This window comes from Equus przewalskii, chromosome 13, assembly GCF_037783145.1.
Source record: "Equus przewalskii isolate Varuska chromosome 13, EquPr2, whole genome shotgun sequence".
Taxonomy (NCBI): Eukaryota; Metazoa; Chordata; class Mammalia; order Perissodactyla; family Equidae; genus Equus; species Equus przewalskii.
Window position 1 is genome coordinate 46748894 of NC_091843.1, and position 18225 is coordinate 46767118.

At 45.8% G+C, this 18225-nt stretch overlaps 1 protein-coding gene across 1 annotated transcript in view; it reads left to right on the forward strand.

The window, feature by feature from the left end:
• Positions 1 to 15515, forward strand: part of MARCHF3 (membrane associated ring-CH-type finger 3) — a 136367-nt gene extending 120852 nt beyond the window's left edge. Inside the window, exons 4-5 of the mRNA XM_008529948.2 lie at positions 7730 to 7939; positions 14568 to 15515. Coding sequence (XP_008528170.1) covers positions 7730 to 7939; positions 14568 to 14726 — 369 coding nt within the window. The 3' untranslated portion in view covers positions 14727 to 15515. The remainder of the gene's footprint in view (positions 1 to 7729; positions 7940 to 14567) is intronic.
• The last annotated feature ends 2710 nt before the right edge of the window (positions 15516 to 18225 follow it).

An 18225-nucleotide genomic window follows, 5' to 3' on the forward strand; every position in this document is an offset into this window, starting at 1 on the left:
CACACAATAGGCACTCAGTACATGTTTTTGATTGAACTAGAGTTGTGTAATTTTTAAATGGACATTTGGTATTGTCTTTTTCTCATATATTTCAAGGTAGTTTTCTTCTAGGAAAAAAGATAGTAATTGTGACTAAAACAGTACAAAGGACCTTGAATAATTTTCTGGGTTTCTCATGCTATTTCATGATCTCTGGAAAAATAGATGGTATCCCACAGTTATTTACATCTTAGAAAAAAAGCTTGAATGGAAACTACAAGTTTGTCACCCTGTACCAACAAAACAATGCGTAGGTATTTCTCTTGGAAACCTAAAAAAAGCGATACATAAGGAATGCTATCTCTAGTCTAGAAAGTTAAAAGCAGTGAACTTGATGACATGATGTTTACACACCAACAAAGTTTCTCCTTACCAATTGATTTAATTAGTCTAACTAATGCTGTAAGATCATTTCTTGTCGGGCTACCAGCACCTGAGAGGTTTTTCATTCATTTTCATTAAGCAGCTACTATGGTCCAGCACTGTTCTTGGATTGAGGCATTCAAAAATGAACAGCCATCATGGAGCTCTCATTGAAGTGGGGAGCAAAAAATAAACAAGTAAACAGACAAATAAATAAACAGCATCATTTCAGAGAGTGTTGCGTGCTCTGTAGAAAACAGAGCCAAGTGATGTTGGCAGGTACAAGGAGTGTTTTCAATGAGAAGGTACCAATTGAGCTGAGACCTAAATGATGAGAAGGAGCCAACCGTGCAAGAATATGGCAAGGCCTGTTCCCCGTATGGAAACAGCCACATGTAAGGATTGGAAATGAAGGGGGAGAAGCAGTAGGAGATGCAGGGATGAGGTCAGGTCTTCTTACAGTCCCAGGTAAAGCGTTTGGCCTTTATTCTAACCACTGGAGAGTTTTAAGCAAAGGAGCAACATGATCTGATTCACATTTTTAACAAGGTCACTGGGACTGTTGTTTTGGAACTGGACTATAGGGTGGCCAGAATGGAAGCAGGGAAACTGTTGCCTCCCAAAGAGGAGACAATGATGGCCCAGGGATAGTGGCAGTGGAAATGGAGAGAAGTGCAGATTCCAGATGTATGCTGAAGGGAGTGCCAATAGGACTTACCGAAGGGCTGGATGTTTGGGGGAAAACACAGAAAGGAAACAGGATGACTGAGCGACTGGGTGGATGGTGGTGTCATTTACTGATATGGAGACTTGGAGGAAAAAAAGGGTGGTGAGGTAAGTGCTAAATCAAGAGTGCTGTTCCGGACAGATGAAGTTGGAGTGTCTATTAGTCATCTACGTGGAGATGTTGAGTGGGCTGTTGAATATGCACATCTGGAGGTTTGGAGAGAGGCCAAAGCTAGAGACTGACATTTCAGGGTCATGAGCAAATCCTCCATAAAGTTTTCATTTGCAGTGCACTGCTGCCAGCCTGGTTTGGTGGATGTCTGGAGCAAGCATCTCCTGAGCTCCTCTGGGTCAGAATTTCCTTCTGTGCTACTTCAACAGTCCTGGAAATTCACTGACAGACTGTGGAGTTCAGGGATTTAAAACACTGGTAGGAGTTTATTTGTTTGTTTTTGTTCTCTGCTATGTTTCGAGTTCATTGAAATGCGTGATTTTTAGGTTTCATCTTCAATTTTAAATCATGCAAAGGACCTGTCACATATCACCTAATCACCGCACTGCCCCTTTCACATTGCGCAGGCCAGCAAGACAGCTTAGCGTAGGATGTGTCGTGCTTGGAATAAGACTCATCCCAAGAAAGGCAAGCCCTTGGTTAATAACTCTGCCAAGTGTCAGATTAACTGGACACACTCAGACAGATAAACCCAAGTGAGTAAACATCGTGAGACCATGCCTTTTTTTTTTCTGCTCCATAAATTTTTTACGGTTCTATCAGTTATCCCTTCTATCAGTTTCTTTCATTCTCGTGATGTTTCTCATTAAGAAGATTCATGGGGAAGGTGGTAATTGATCAGAACTATTAGCCACCAGAGTGTAATCTGGTTCTAGTACAAACTGACCTCCGCGATGTCCTGTCTACCTTGGGAATTTAAGCTGATTAACTCAGAGCCTGGGAGGCAGAATCTAATGTCCTGTAGCACTGCCTCCCCTTCACCCCTACCCACCAGTAAGGGATTTAAGAGATTGACGCTGTAATTAGATCCGAACCCACAGTTAACCCACCTTGAAAGTAACCACTAGTGCCTGGCTCATGTCGGATGTGCATTTACAGCCAGTGAATGATGCTGTGTCCCTGGCAGTGGAATGCTGCCCTAATTCCCTCTGCTTTCTCACGCTCTACGCTGCTGATCACAGTGAGGGTTTCTGTTTTGTTTAGCTGGTTGGTTGGTTGGTTTTTGTACCTATTTGCAAGAGTAGCCCAATCTTATGGTTTAGGCACAAGTTAGTGATTGGAATGAGATCACCACAGGAAAATAGGCAGCTCACTGCCAGGCCTTCAGTAGCACGATCTCTGTCTGCTTTATGTTTCTGATGCAACCAGAGAAAAACAGGCAGGAAGGGTGCCCTGGGCTGCCCACAGATCCCCTGGCCGCCATATGGGTGGGCTGCCAAGTTGAAAGATGCCATACAAATTAGTATTCTCAGTCATTGACCTCCGTTTTTAAAATACAGCTAACCTCCCCCGACAATGTAAGCTGAGGACCAAGGTTAAACTAAAGACTCTTCAAGAATGATATTTTAGCTGCAAAAGCCACCCACAAGGCAGGATGAATTAATTGGTATCTCAAACCAAGGGAACCATAAGTAAGTATTCCTTTTTCGCACTGATAAGAATGGTTAAGTTGTGAGCCTCTCTTCCCTGCTTCATGCCCCCCTTTTTATTTTTAACTGAAAAATGATGATATAGGGGTGGGCCCCATGGGCTAGTGGTTAAGTTCAGTGCGCTCCATTTTGGCAGCCTGGATTTGGTTCCCAGGCATGGACCTACATTGCTTGTTGGTGGCCATGCTGTGGTGGTGACCCACATACAAAATAGAGGAAGATTGGCACGAATGTTAGCTCAGGGTGAATCTTCTTCAGCAGAAAAAAAGATTCTATAATAGAGTGGTTAGGAGCATAGTCTTTGGAGATAGACTACATGGATCAAAGCCAAGGCCAATCTTCTACAAGTTATCTAACTTCTCTGTGCCTCAGTTTCCCTATCTGTAAAATGGTGGTGATAATAATGATACCTCTTTCAAAGATTATTGAAGAGAGAATCATTTACTACATGTAGCTTATAAGACAGAAGGCAGTGCTGGGCATTCCATAGGGTCTGAGTAAATATAAGCTACTGTCATTCATTCAACATTGTGAGTGTTGAATGTGCTACATGCCAGTGATGTAAAGATAAGGGCCCACGTCAGGTCAGGTGGGAAGACAGACACACAAACCTGCCATTCTGCCTCAGCCTGCTCTTTATTGAATGTTTGGGATGTGAAGATACTGCTACAGAATAGGTATAATACTCTATGTATAATAAGTATAACTGATAAGAGAGGCAGAAGACATATAAGAGCAGGAATGTAATTGAACAATAATTGAGATCAACCTTTTGTCTATTATGAATTAGGCCAAAAGGCATGATAATGTAGCTGAGATTAAGCATGCGGAAAATGGACCTCATTGTGGCTTGGTAAAAGAGTTAACATAGAAGAGAACAGCAGCCTAAGAATATTTTATAAAATTACCATGATAACATCCTGGCCAGCCAACCATTCAGCTACCTGATGTATCAATAAAACAGCAGGACTTACCATATCCCACCTAGCTGAAATTTGCAAAAAATCTAGTGGATGCACATCACACGCACATGCACACACACACGCATGGGCACGCACACACACAAATGCCATTTGGTGCAGAAAGAAAATGTAAATATGGAAAACAAGGAACAGAAAAGTGAGGCTGGTTTGCATCCCACTTCTAACACCCACCTGCTATCTATCCTTAGGTGAGTGATTACACTCTCTGCTCCCCAGTGTCTGCATCTGTAAAATGGGGATAATGTTAGCACCTGCTTCACAGGGTTACTATGAAGACTCATTGAGATAGTGCCTCATAAACTCCAAATTTCCAGCACTGAGCTTGCCCCAGCCATAGCTCAGTAGTAGTTTTTTCACTGCTATAGTTTGCTATGCTCTAGCTAGACACCTCCCTCCCCTGACTCCCTCGTCTCTGCCTGTCTCAGTGTGTGTGTGTGTATCTGTCTCTCTCGATGTTTTTGCACAGCTAATATATACATATATATTTCCACAGGTAATCCATCATCATTTTAGAAAAACAAGAAAATACATACAAAAAGGAAAAAATTAAAGACCACTCATGATTCCACCACCAAAAATAGCCACTATTTTGCTGGGTATCCTTCTCATCTTTGTCTATGTAAATCCACTACGTCTATGTAAATATAAATGTCTATGTGTATGTAAATACACTATTACATATAAAGGATCACATTCTGTCCAGTAGAATTCTTTTCCTGCTCAGTAATATATCATGTCAGTAAATATAAAATGTACATTATCATTTGAAATTATATATCATATTCTATTTTACATAAATTCCATAATTTATTTAGACAGTCCCCTTTTGCTGGAAAATTGAGCTGTAATCACACTTTCTCTGTAATAAACTCTGCTTACATAAATATCCTGTATCAACCCATTTGGATACTTTGGCAGGGGTTCTTACCGGGGCTCAGGGCAATTTTTTCTCAGCAACAGTTTGTTACCACTGCTCTTGTTCGTGGGGCCTGCATTTGTGTAAGAGATAAATAACACTTGAAGTTCTGAAGAAGTCACAGATTTTAACATCATAGTACCCATTTAGAGAACTTCATACCTAAATATGACTCAGCAGCAAACAACACAAAGAGTAAGCTGAGCCAAAAATATATATGTAGCGTTAATAAGGAGTGGACTCCAGATATCGGGTGATCACGGACATATAAAATAACCTGGAAATTTTTTAGGAATGTAGATCAGAGAATAATTAGGAAATAGGAAACTGGGAACAAGCAATAGTAATTTCTAGTTTGCCTTTGCAGTTTATTTTACATCAGACAGAGATAAGTAGTGATTCATAATTACCTCCTCCCGTACCTGAGTCATTTTATTGGGTAATGTCAAGGGCCACATAAATAATTAAAGTACTAAATTCTTTTTAATAAAATGTATCCAGAATTTCCAAACAAAAGAAATTGAGGGAAATCTCAGCCAATGAGGTCAGCTTGTCTGTGCACATCTGTCACGTATTTATCAAGAACTTCCTCTGTTCCAACAAGTGGGGAGTACAGAGGAAAGCAGGTCGGGCTTCCCCGTCTGGCTCCAGGGAAGCAGGGAGTGAGGTGGCTGCATTTGGGGCACCATTGTTTAAGAATCAGGATTTCTAAATGTCTTGCAATTTTAATTTTCAAATATTTCGCTGATAGGACATCTAAACAAGAGTGGAAAGATCCTGACCCTCTTCTCAGTTCAACCCCTGAACCCGCTGGGACAGTCATTTAACCCTGCTGAGCCTCTGTAAAATTGGAATAATAATGGCTGATTTCTCCTCTCCACTTCAGAGCAACATTCCCAGGATTTAGGCAAGAAATGTTAATTAATAAGAACTCTGAATTTCTTTGAAGCTGCTGAGATGTCTAGGGTGGCACGACAACACGCGCCAGGGTTAATACCGTTTGCACGTGATCATTTTGGTGTTTATATTAAATTTTTATAATGCTGTATTTACATTCACAGACAAGTCAACTGCCCATTATCTAGTTTTTGGTATTTATACAGGTCTATTTCTGATCTGAGGTTGACTTCTTTCAGCACCTCAGCCCATTGTTAAGGTGGGTTGTTCCTGGAAAGTGGGATGTCTGGCATTCCAGGTCATTGATATCTGCCTCAGGCAAGCATTGGAGGATGGGCACCTCCCAGAGAGCATTCTTCTGTGCCTTTTTCCTTCCCTCTCTTCTGCACACTCCTTGAGGCTTTTGCAGCCTTATACTGCTCTTTCCTCAGCTTGCTTGCCCTCTTTGCAGCTCTTCAGTCTCTTCCTTCTGCCCTTGAGCATGGCCTTCCCTTCTCTCCTATCAGTTCCACCCATTCTTGTCTTCCATGTCATAGTCCATTCCCTCCCACCAATGGTTTGTGGGAATTGCTGCCCCGGCCACTTGGGGTGTCTGCTCAGCAGCCCACAGTGCTCCCGTTTGGCATGCCACCCCACAGCCCTGCTAAGCCCATTCGTTGGTGGGACGAGATGGAAGACAGAGTCAGCCAGTGTCTCTCCCCACCCCCACTCATCTGTGTTTGACCCCACTCCTCTGGACTCCTCGGCCTCTGTCATTACTACATGGGATAGTGAGATGGGAATGTCAAATTATTTGGGGACATGTGTCAGTGCTAATCTGAAGAAAAGCCAAAAGGCCTCATTCCCACTATTACTGACACCACTACGTAAGCATGACTTTTCCTAGAATGGATTATGGAAAACATTTAAGCAGGCATTCAGCAATTCTCCAAGTGGGAGGACAACAACCCTGTTTCCTCTCCTCTAGTCTTTCAACAAGCACGAAGTTTTCCCCATCCTTTTTGGGGTTGGCCCAGTCAAGACGGTAGCACAATTAAGATGTCAGAGAGGGTCCTAAGTAGGAGGGTCCTAAGTAGGAGGTTCAGGGTCCTAAAACATGAGGGTGGAGTCATTACTGAGTTCATGGAGTCAGGTGTGTCTCATTCTATGTGGGGGCATCTTCAAGACCCTCAACCTCAGTGATTGACTAGAAGGACACACGAAAGCTCTTATACTCATGGTTACAATTTATTACTGCAAAAGGACACAGGTGAAAATCAGCACAGGGAAAAGGTGCATGGGCAAAGTCCAGGAGAAACCAGGCACAAGCTACCAGGTGTCCCCTCCCAGTGATGATGCACAGATGTGCTTAATTTTTCCAGCAGCAATTTGTGACAACACGTGCAAAGTGTTATCAACCAGGAAAGCTCTCTGTGCTTTGGTGTCCAAATTGTTTATTGGGGTCAGTCACAAGGTATGCAGCACCTGCATGACTGACCCCAGCTACTCAGACTCCAACCCCCCAGGGCAAAAACAGGTGATCAGCTGAAATCACATTTTGGCATAAACTCTTTGATCACACTGGTACCATGTGACCTTGTGACCACACAAAAACTCAGTTATCGGGCAGAATATTACAAGGACTCAGAACTCATCTCTTAGGAGCCAGTCTTGAAACCTGCTGTTTCTTGGGAACCTGCAGGATTTGAGCAACCCAAGCCTACTGAGTTAACCCTTTCCTGCACATATTTCCAGAGGCAAGACCCTGGAAGGCTTTGGCCACATGACAGAACTTCTTGCACCTCAACTGTTACCTTCCAAAGATAACATCCTCTCTACCTTTCACATACGATCATTGTGATTCATAATAGTCACCACTGAATTATTTTCAGAAATAGCAAGCTATCTACAGCAAGGACACTTTTAATATTATTATTTATTATTATCATAATTGCTATTGTGATATTATGTTATTGTCATAATCACTGTTATTCAGGGGCGGGGACATGGGAATGAGCCCCTAATGCTTCCTTGTGATTTCAGAACCAGTCAGAAGTACCTTTCCCCAGATTCTGAAGACAAAGTCACCTTCAGAGTAGTGTCTCCACTCCACACTGGTATTTAACCTTTTCCTTGTTTTTCTCTGTCTCCCTTTCCCTGGCAGTGGCTCAGAAACCCAGGCCCCCAGCATGAGAAGCGGACTCTGTTTGGAGACATGGTGTGCTTCTTGTTCATAACTCCCCTGGCCACCATCTCGGGCTGGCTCTGCCTGCGGGGCGCCGTGGACCACCTGCACTTTAGTAGTCGGCTCGAAGCCGTCGGACTGATTGCACTCACTGTCGCACTCTTCACTATTTACCTCTTTTGGACACTAGTAAGTACGGCCGGTGGCCCGGGGTTCAGGCCAGCTGGAGCTGGCAGCCCCACAGCTGGCACAGCCTTCCCTCTTGTCTGTAGCACATCTCACCTGCCCCGTAGAAGACAGACCTTCAAATGCTGGCGAGAGCGTGTGGTTTGGTTTATTACTGCATGTGAGTGTCCGTGCATGTGTACATGTGTGTGCACTGCTGGGAAGAGCAGATCAAGTCCAGGAAAACCCCCACTCCTGAGAGCCCATCAGTCAAAGACACACTCCCCCCGGACATTTCTCTCCTCCAGGAGTCTAGGACTCCCTCTCTTAGGAGGCATGGGGTTTGCTTTCTCTTGTTTATGTTCCTCACTTTTGCTGGGATTGTGGGGTATTATGAATGATGCACTTGGCCGCTGCTGTCTGCACAGATCATGAATCCTCCTGCTGGTTCTTTTCTCCTGACATCCTGACACAGCCTAAAGTCTTTGTTGGACGTGGAGCTGCACTTTGCGTGATGATTATTCTGTGCGTTGGGATATTGACTCTACTGCCCATAAAAACACTCATTTATCTAGCTAAGAGGCCGCCACCAAAGAAAAACCATTTCGCAATAAGTATTCCTGCTGCACACGGGAAAGGATTTTTAAACATCTCTGTTTTTTCATCCTTTTAACTCGTGAAGTAAGTTGATGGCTCGGGCACCCGTTGGCAGCACCCAGAAGTGCACCACGTGGTCCCTCTCTCTGTGCAGGTCTGGGACCTGCAGGGAAGAACGTCACTATCTTCCAGAATAGTTTCAGAAAGCAGGCCCCCTGCTTCCTGGTGTTACTCTCCCGTGCCTGCTGACTTCTAATCTGAGCACGTTCCATTGTTACTCAATATGTGTTTCCTGTCTCAAGTGTACATTCCCATATCCCATAACTCAGGGTCAACATGGGGCAGCCTCTAGCACTCACAACTCCTCCCTTCCGCTGTCCTCCACACCCCGTCCCACCAGCTGCCATTCCTCCGACCCTGAGCACAACCCTCTGCTCATTTCCGGCTCCTTCATGGCGCGGCTCTCCCAGCTCTGTCCCTCCCCGTGGGTGAGAGCGTTCAGACGGTAAATGGGGGAGATACTTCAGTCTCAGTAACGGGCACATGACTCGAGCCTTGGTAAATAGGGAGTGTTCTGATGCTGCAGACTTTATCCGAGTTTTCTAGTTCATTTAGGCATTTGTTCCCAGCCTAATGAAGCCCCCAAGCAAAACTATTATTGCCTCCTTTAAAAGTCTAAGCTTCCAAAATGTGTCCTGATTCCTTGGGAGTCAAGCAGTGAAACTGACTCCGAAGTCACAAGGACACTGTGATGAGAAGAGGGTTCGAAATAAGACATTAAGTGGCCTCCGTAGCACTGTCTAACTCCCTGTCGAGTGCGCCACCTTGGGAGAGTCATTGTACTTCTCTGAGCCTCAGTGTCCTCATCTGTGAAGTGGGGGTGATAGTAAAACCCATCTTGCCAACTTCCCCGGGTGCTAGGAGATTGAGGTGACAAAGTACACAGGAAAGTACTTTGGAAAATAATCCAGTGACGTTTTTACCATGTTTAGAGGTTTACTAGGCTGTGATTTTTCTTAGAGAGTTCCTAAGATGAAGGATGGATGAAGATGTAGACCTAAATACTGGGCTTTCAAATCATTTCAAGGCCTTTCTGAAAACCTGCTTTGTAAAGCAAACACTTACACAACAAGAAAGAAAGAAAAGGGAATGAGGAGGGGGAGCAGAAAAAAGAAAGGAAAAAAAGAAAGAAAAAGATTACCTAGAGAAGAATGGATGTCACCCTGTTTCATGTCCATTTCAGGTGAAAGGAAGGTCTGGGTGGGAAAGGTACGTGGAGTCGGCTCTTCCAGGAGAGGGAGAACATACTTCACTCTGGAAATGTTCCAAGAGGCCGTGCTGCATAGGGAAAAGCACGTGCATTTAGAATCTAAAGGCCCTGTGTTCAAACTCAAGATTTAGCATCCTAATAGCTGTGTAACTTCAAACAGGGTACTTAACCTCTCTGATCATCCTTCCTTTTTATTAAAAGTGATTGATAACCCCTGGGTCAATGGGCTGTTGTGAGGATTAGGTGAGATAACATCAGTAACATATATCAGAGCACCCAGCAGAGGCACCAATTTTTCGAGTTTTGTAATGATGGCTTCCCTGCTCCTCCAGCTCCCACCGCCCCCTCTCCCCCACTGCCCTCTATATAATGCAAAGCAGCTAGAGAGAAAGAAAGGCATTTGTCCCCTTTGACTGGTGTGAAGAACGTGTTGCCACGGTGTCAGCTCAGCAATAGGTAACCGAATCTAGACTAACTCCTTCCCAGATAAATGCTGTGCTGAGCGGCTCTGGCAAGAGCCATAATTCAGAAGCTGACAGCACTTGGAAACTGCCCTCCAGCAGAAACCCACTGTAAACAAGCTGTCAGGCTTAAGGAGAATATGCTGTGAAAATGTCTTAGATAAACAAACACGGTGTCAGTCCCAGCCTGGCTCCTCAGACGAGCCTTTTTGGAAGGGCCTCGCTGGGCGCTGTGAAGAGGGACACGCACCCATGCTGCACACCTGAGAGTGCCTTTGGAGTTCCTTGCCAGCTCACGTGGCCATGAGGCCCCATCTTGACACAAACTTGGGAGTTCTGCCTTCTGGAACCTGCTATGCCAAAACTCAAGCATCTAAGAACCAGGAAGCCAAGGCCTCAGCCAACTCCACTCTGCGAGCTCAGGGGAGAGGTGCCCCAGAAACATCACTGTTCATGTCACAAACCATTTGAAGTCCACGCACAGGCACCAAGAGAGCTAGAGGAGAACTGAGTCCACCCCACGCATTAAGAGACTGTCCACAGTGGAATTCGTTTCCCAGTTCAGAGGTGCAAGAATGGAGGCCACAGGGCAGTGACCCACAGGAAGTCCTTCCTTTCACTGTGTCACTGCAACCAGTACCCAGCACAGAACTTGGGTTAAATCACAGAACAAAATGCATGAACGATCCGGTTCCTCCAGCTGACTCCCAGTCCCATGGCTTAATCATGTAAATTCTCATTATCAAGGGGAGAAACCTCCAAGAGAACACTGTCCTGGAGGTCCACTGTGGGCTGGTTTAGACACACCCGGGCAGCCTGAGGGGGTCCAGTGTGATCCCCTGCAGGGCATTTCTCTGGGTTGATTTACTTCCACACAGTCCTCTTCTCTTCCCTGGCGCAATCAGGGATCAGAGAGCTGGGCCCATTTCAGGGAAGGCAACTCACAAAGCCCCGGCCCCATCAATATGCTTGGGTAGCACCATAACCTCCAGAGAGGAAGGGCAGAATACCAAAGCCTACCTTGACTTTACAGCAAACCTTGGGCCACAGCCTGCCACCTCTCTGATGGGGAGAAGAGAATGCTAATATATTCTAGCCCTCCTTGTGTCACCCATGTCACCACAACTCTGTATAGACCTTGCCCATGATAGGAGGTTAATAAATATCCTTGGATGAATAAATGAATACACTTCAAGAAATCCATCCCAGAAGGAATAGTAATTTTAAAATAGTGGCCTTGTGCTCTTTATTCCTCCTCTCTCCTTAAAACCTTGGAAATTTAGGAAATAGCTAAATGAAGTTCCCAACGTTACTATTGCTATAGCTTCTTTTTGGTTTATGTTGTCTATTTTTTCTCACTGCCTCTTTATTTCTCTAAATCAAACCTCCTTTTTTTCTCTTCTGTCCTGTGGCGGAGAGGGAGTGACTTGGAGCTCCCAGCTCCTAGCATTAACCCAGGCCACTTCCAAACCGTGGTCCCTTCTGCCTTCTGCCCAACTTCCTTTCTTTTCCCTGATAAGGAGTCATCTTCACATGATACTTTCTTCATATTGATTGAATTTGCCTGCAGACTGTAGTGGGTTATAGCAATTAAGATAGATTAATGCATAATAAGATCTCATTTATTTGTCTGAACAAGTGAGCTGATTTTTGTGTTTTCTGGCCAAGTCGTTGACCCCCTGTGTTCCTTGAAGCAAGGCTTCTTGGGCCTGGATCTACGTGAAAATCACCTGGGGATCTTGTTAAAATGCAGGCTCTGATTCCTTAGGTCTGGGTGGAGCCCAAAATTCTGATTTTCTAACAAGCTCCCAGGGGGTGCAGCCTGTCCTGGCCCAGAGCCACACTGACAGCAAGAGAAATAGCCCAACCTCCCCTATCCTCCCCACCACCCCCCAGTTTCTGGTATCTTAGGAGGAGTCTCACAAAATTATCACCTCCTTTCCCATATTTAACACATCAAAAATTTCAGGCCAAGAACACTAACGTGTGTGTGTGTGAGGCACTGTGCTAAGTGCTTTTTATGCATTATCTCAGACATCATTATTCATTTTGCAAACGAGGAAACTGAAGCTTAGAGACAACCCCTCCAGAGTCCCAGAGCCACTGAGTGGAGGATGGGGATTCAGCCCCATGTGCCTGGCCCCAGCGCTCGTGGGCTGCTCCCTTCACTGTGGAAGAAAGTGCTGCCTCCATGCGCCCACAGCTACCTCTCTGCTTACTGACGCTGAGCATGACAGCTCTTTATTTATTTTTTTTATTTATTTTTTTTTTTAGGAAGATTAGCCCTTAGCTAACTACTGCCAGTCCTCCTCTTTTTGCTGAGGAAGCCTGGCTCTGAGCTAACATCCGTGCCCATCTTCCTCTAGTTTATATGTGGGACGCCTACCACAGCATGGCTGCCAAGCAGTGCCATGTCCACACCCGGGATCCGAACCAGCGAACCCCGGGCCGCCGAGAAGCGGAACGTGCGAACTTAACTGCTGCGCCACCGGGCCGGACCCTGACAGCTCTTTAACGTCGTGGGTGAAGGGCCCCTCAATTTGCAATCCAGCTTTTCTGTAGTATTTCCAGATTCCAGACTTCTTGTACTGCCAGAGCTCTTCATTAGTAATTGTCTATGTTCTACCTCTTCCTACCCTCGGCCCTGAACAGCAGGCTCTCCAACCTGCTGCTCTTACATTCATGAGTAGCACCAAGCAGCAGCAGGACAGAATAGATATAAGAGAATCAAGCTTAAAAAAAAAGAAAAGAAAAAAACCCTGATCCACTTCAGCGTGTTCAGGGCCTTTTGGAGAAAAGCACATCTGCGTGAGTTTAAAAGCTTGTATTTTCATACCCAGATCTCTCTAGCACTCAGCCATTGGCATCTGCTTTCTAGCCTCAGAAATTTGAGTGAGCAGCCTTGAATTTTATGATCTGGCCCTGAAGACTAACAACCGCTTTCTGATCAAGGGCCTACACTCTTCTCCATTTCTAGAAACACTGAGCCCAAATCCCTGGACAGCCTACTCTCTGACCACCGTGGACCTTGTACTGGGATCAACACACCCCACTCACCCCAGATGGTTAAACAGCCCTTAACTGGATAATTTGTCACCCTAAGCTCATGGGCACCTTCCCTCCCAGCACTTACCTAGTCACCTGGATGCACTCAAACTGGAACCTACCCCATTTTTAAAGGCAGTTTGTACATCTTCAAAAGTACAGATTCTTTGAATTTCCCGGGCAGCCCATCAATGCTTTATGACAGCCTTCTCCAAAACAAACCACAGATGTAAGTGTCTCATTCCAGTGTATTTACATGAGAAGCAAGCACTTTTGGGGCACAGTTATGTCACAATTGACAATAGGTTTACTGATGTATATTATGTAAGGGAGGCCTCCGTCTGAAGCAGAGTTGCAATCAGAAAGTGTAGGATACTTATTCACTCATCCATTCACTCAGCAAACTTCTGAGCAACTTCCTAAGTGCCAGACACTGGGATAGGTTCTGGGCATGCAAAGATGAATATGACAGAAGCCCTGCTCTCGAAGCTTCTAGTGCAGAGGGAGAGAGAAACAAGGACGCTTGATGCTATGCTGAGGTAGGCACAGGGCGCTGGAGGTGCCCTTGTAAGTTGCACCTAACCCAGCCTGAGGTTCAAGAAGAACTTATCAGGGGAGTTGGTGCCCATGCTGAAGCTTCCCCCCTGGAAACCATAGAATGCTGGAGCTGGAGGCAATTGGGGATCACTCGTCGAGGCCACCAAGTACAGTTGTACAGGTTGTCCACAGCACAGTATCAAGAGTACCCTTCCTATCATAGTCATTGTAAATGGGGTCCTTTGAGTTGTAGAGCATCCAGCCTGCAAGAGGTGCATGAAGGCCTAGCATCCCTCTCATTTAATAGAGAGGAACCGCGGGGACCAGAAAGCACATTGCACAGGTCCCACAGCTGGACAAGGGCTGGCACTGAACCCACTCTGCCCTCCGCCTTCAGCCAACCTTCTTCACAACTTTGGGGCCCAAACATCACTCCCATGAAAATAAATGCAAACTCAGAAGGAGCCTCATTTCCACTCATACCCTGATTTTACCCAATATGAGGAGGAATGAAGGAAGCCACGGGGGCTCCCTTCCCCCGGTCCACACGCAGGGCTCTCGGCTTGATGCCCAATCTCCCAACACTCAGCTGCTTGCTAGAGCAGCTTTGCCCAGGGTTCTCCCCCCACCTTACTGCTGCCAGCTGTTTGGAGCTGTTTTAAATGACATATTTGTTTCTTGGATTGATTATCAGCTTCTGCTTATCTGAAACCTTCCCTTATTTTTCCTCTCCTAAACCCAGGTGTCATTTAGGTACCACTGTCGATTGTACAACGAATGGCGTCGGACCAATCAGAGGGTGATTCTCCTCATTCCAAAGTCTGTCAACGTCCCTTCCAACCAGCAGTCCTTGCTGGGCCTCCATTCTGCCAAGAGGAACTCAAAGGAGACAATTGTTTGATATTCGTGTGGTTGGTTGGTTGGTTGACTCGTTGTTTGGGGTTTGGAAGTTTCTGCACTGGGGCCATGGACTGAGCCACCCCAAACCCTTCCTTAAGCCTGTGGCTCTGAGAACATCCAGAGCCGCGTTAGCACACCGTCCCGCACAACGAGCTCCGCCAGAAGGAAGCAAATGCTGTTTGACTTCAGATCATGGATGCTGCAATCATATGATATTTGCTAAGCTGCCAAACATGTTTATTTAGCAGATACTGTATGGAATTTTCTGAACACCTCTTTAACCTATGAGGAAGGTTGTCCTGCTAAGGATGCAATTCAATTCTTCCTTTTTTATTACTATTTCAAATATATATATATATATATATATTAAACTTAGATGATAATCAAAATTGAAAAGCCAATGTTAAAACTGGTTTCTTGGTTTGGATGGGTTGTGTTTGGGTTAGTTTATTTGTTTTCTGGTTCCTACTGTACATTCTTTGGGGTATTTGATAGCCTGAGTGGTCTTTTTCATCTCTTTTATGTCTCTTACTCAAGGGGACAGCATAACAACTGCAGAACAAGTCATATGTGGAGGATGTTTTGTACTAAACTTCATTTAACTATTCAGTTTTTAAAGGAGAAAAAAACAAAAGGTGTGGCAGCTCTCCCCACAGTGAGCTGTTTATTTAAATTTCATTAAGGAGAAAAAAAAATTACGGTGAGAAGCACGCTCCTTTCAACCTGTTTGGTACTGACAGCTGATAGAAGCTATTTTCTAATAATAAATATCCAGTGTGTGAAAGACAAACCCCACTGATTGCAATCCTTTTTTTTTAATCATAAAACCTGTGAAGTTTCCCAAAGTAGATTTTTAAAAAAAGGGGGGAAGCAAAAAGGGTTGGTGTTCTTGCTCCCATCTCATTGAGGACCCATCTTAATTCTGCATTCACAATGAATTGGAGGATCAGTACACATTTCTAGGAACTCCAGACCTGTTTTGCATATCAATTAGCATTTCCATTGCTCTATTGAATTTCTAGCTTGACAGGTAGATGTGGCAAAAAACCCTGTCCTAGCAGCCTAAGACCCCTTTGTCTGATTTTCAAAAAAAAGAGCCCCACACAGTGCCTTCCCCCAGCCATGAGCCAATTCCGTCACAGGCTAAAATAGACTTTTGCTAAGGGCTTCATGTCCCTTTTTTATCCATCGCAGTGTAAAGGGTCTAAAACGCACCCTGCGTTTGCATGTTCACTGAAGCCAGGGAGCAGATGTGTCGTCTGAGGAAAGCACTTGCTTGGGTTGGCGCTCAGCCTCCCACTGTCCACCCCTCCACCCACACGCGGGGAGGAGAAGGCGGAGCCCAGCTTTGGGGAGTGCTTAAAATATGGATTTCTAGAACATGACCCACATTCCAAATATCACTCCAGCGGCTGCCTTATGCTCCCCAGGTGGGAGAGAGGAACAGGCAGTGAGGAGGGTAACGATTTTTGTCTGCAGATTGATCAAGCTGATGCAGGTGTTGCCTTTGTCTGCAGAGCCCTCCGTTCACGGACAGCTCCCCACGCTGCCTGGGGAGGGAAACAGCTGTACTGCTCTCCGCTGCAAAACTCAGACGTGCTTTATGGCTTGTGACAATAGATTTCCTCCCCACCACGCTTCACTTCGACACTTCAATTCCAGTAATATACATCTCAGCCCTTCTGTTTACTCGGTCCTGTCACCCCTCTGGGCTGTCATTAGCCGCACCACCATCAACCGTTTCTTAATTGACCTTTTTAAAATGCTGGATACCACTGGCTTCATGCAGCTGTCACACATTAAATTTCCAGAGCCAAGAGTCCAACTTGGTAGCTTGCAAATTGCAGCCCTGTAATATAGTTGATAAATGATGTCCACCCAGGCTTGGTCCCTGAGCTATCAGGTTAACCAATGACACCTCCCCGGTGAATGGTGTGAACATTCAGGAGAGGACCATATGGTTTCTCCTCCCAGGTTCTTCCATGAATTAAGGAAGCAGCAGATTCCCAGGATCACTTCCTGTTGGGCTTGGCTGCAGAGTATTCTTGCTGTCTGGTCCATGAGATGAGATATAATGATGTGAAATATCGAAGGCAGGCAGCCCCCGGCAGCTCCCCGGGGCTCCTGCGCTGGGAAGGTTATCAGTTAGTACTGTGCCTGTTACGTCTCTTTCCCATATTTGCATCCCCACCCTGGGAAATAAAGCAGAGTCTAAACACAAGGAGTAGGTTGCATGTGGGGTGGTGGCAGGACATTCCCGGCCTCCTAGAGTGGCATCAGTGCCTCCCTTCCCAGGCTAGCAGCTTGGGTCCTCCTTGGGAGAGGCTCTGAGCTCCATCAGCACCAGGGCTCATCTGAGATTCTGAAAGTTCTTAGAGGACACTTCTTCCTCTCTTGGCCCTTTAACCCTGACATCGTTCAAGGTGGGAGAGTGTAGGGAACTGAGCATATGTACACAGCACCAGCCAAGAGGGCAGGGGGCAGGTGGGGCTGCAGTGCAGCTCTGCGTCTCTCACCAACCATGCTGCATCTGCCTGGAAGAAGGGGTGCCTTTTGCTAACTGGCGCAAAGGTGCTGCACATGTTACCAGCGACCCTGCTAGCCTTGTCCTCTTTCTTTGCTTCCTTCTTTTTGAAAGATCAAGAATGAAGCAGGGAAAGGAACAAGGAGGGACAGGTAAAGGATTCTGGTGGTTTACGGCTTCCTTTTTCACCAACTTCTTGCACAGGCCTCTCTCATCTGTGCCCTTGCCGCATCCTGTCCTAACTATTTGTCTTGAGAATACTAGTAGAGACAAGTATGTGTCGCAGGGAAGCCAGAGGGGGAAACTGACAACTGAAGCAAGTCCAGTGTGCTCTGCCTCCCCCACATTGTGTGCGTGTTTCTTCATGTTCTCATCCGAGGGCAGGATGGAAAACACAGAGCGTCACGCAAATTCTACAGCTCCTCAGAGAACTGAGCCAATGCTCAGACGAGCTGTAAAACTCAATTTAGGATAAATAAATGGCATGACTTAAAAGTTACTTGTCTTTCGTGTCCTGGTCTCCCTTCCCAGTGCCCTGAGTGCCCTGGATTGTCACTTTCTGCTGGGCTGAAGCCACAGTCATTTCATTTTCAGGAGAAAATGGAAGTGAAACAGCAGCCAGCTATCTGCATTTGGCCAGCAGCCAGCTGGAGGTTCCGTTTCCTCCCTGGGCCTCTTTGTTCCCCTCTTGGCACTGGCCCCCTCAGCCCGGGCCTGTCTCAGCCCTCCTGACACTCCACACAGCTCACAGAGCAGGCATGGCAGGCATTATAACATTGTCTTCAGCCTGTCCTTGCCAGGAGTATCCCAAGGCCAAAAGAACGAAGGAAGAAAGACATATAGGAAGGGAAATTGGCACATGCTTCCTTTCCACTTGAATCCCAGAAGCTATCTGAAGATCAGCCACACGGCTTGTAGCCCTAGGGCCAGATGAGAAATCCAGGTTGCAATTCTGAAGCCTTAACTGGGATGGAAG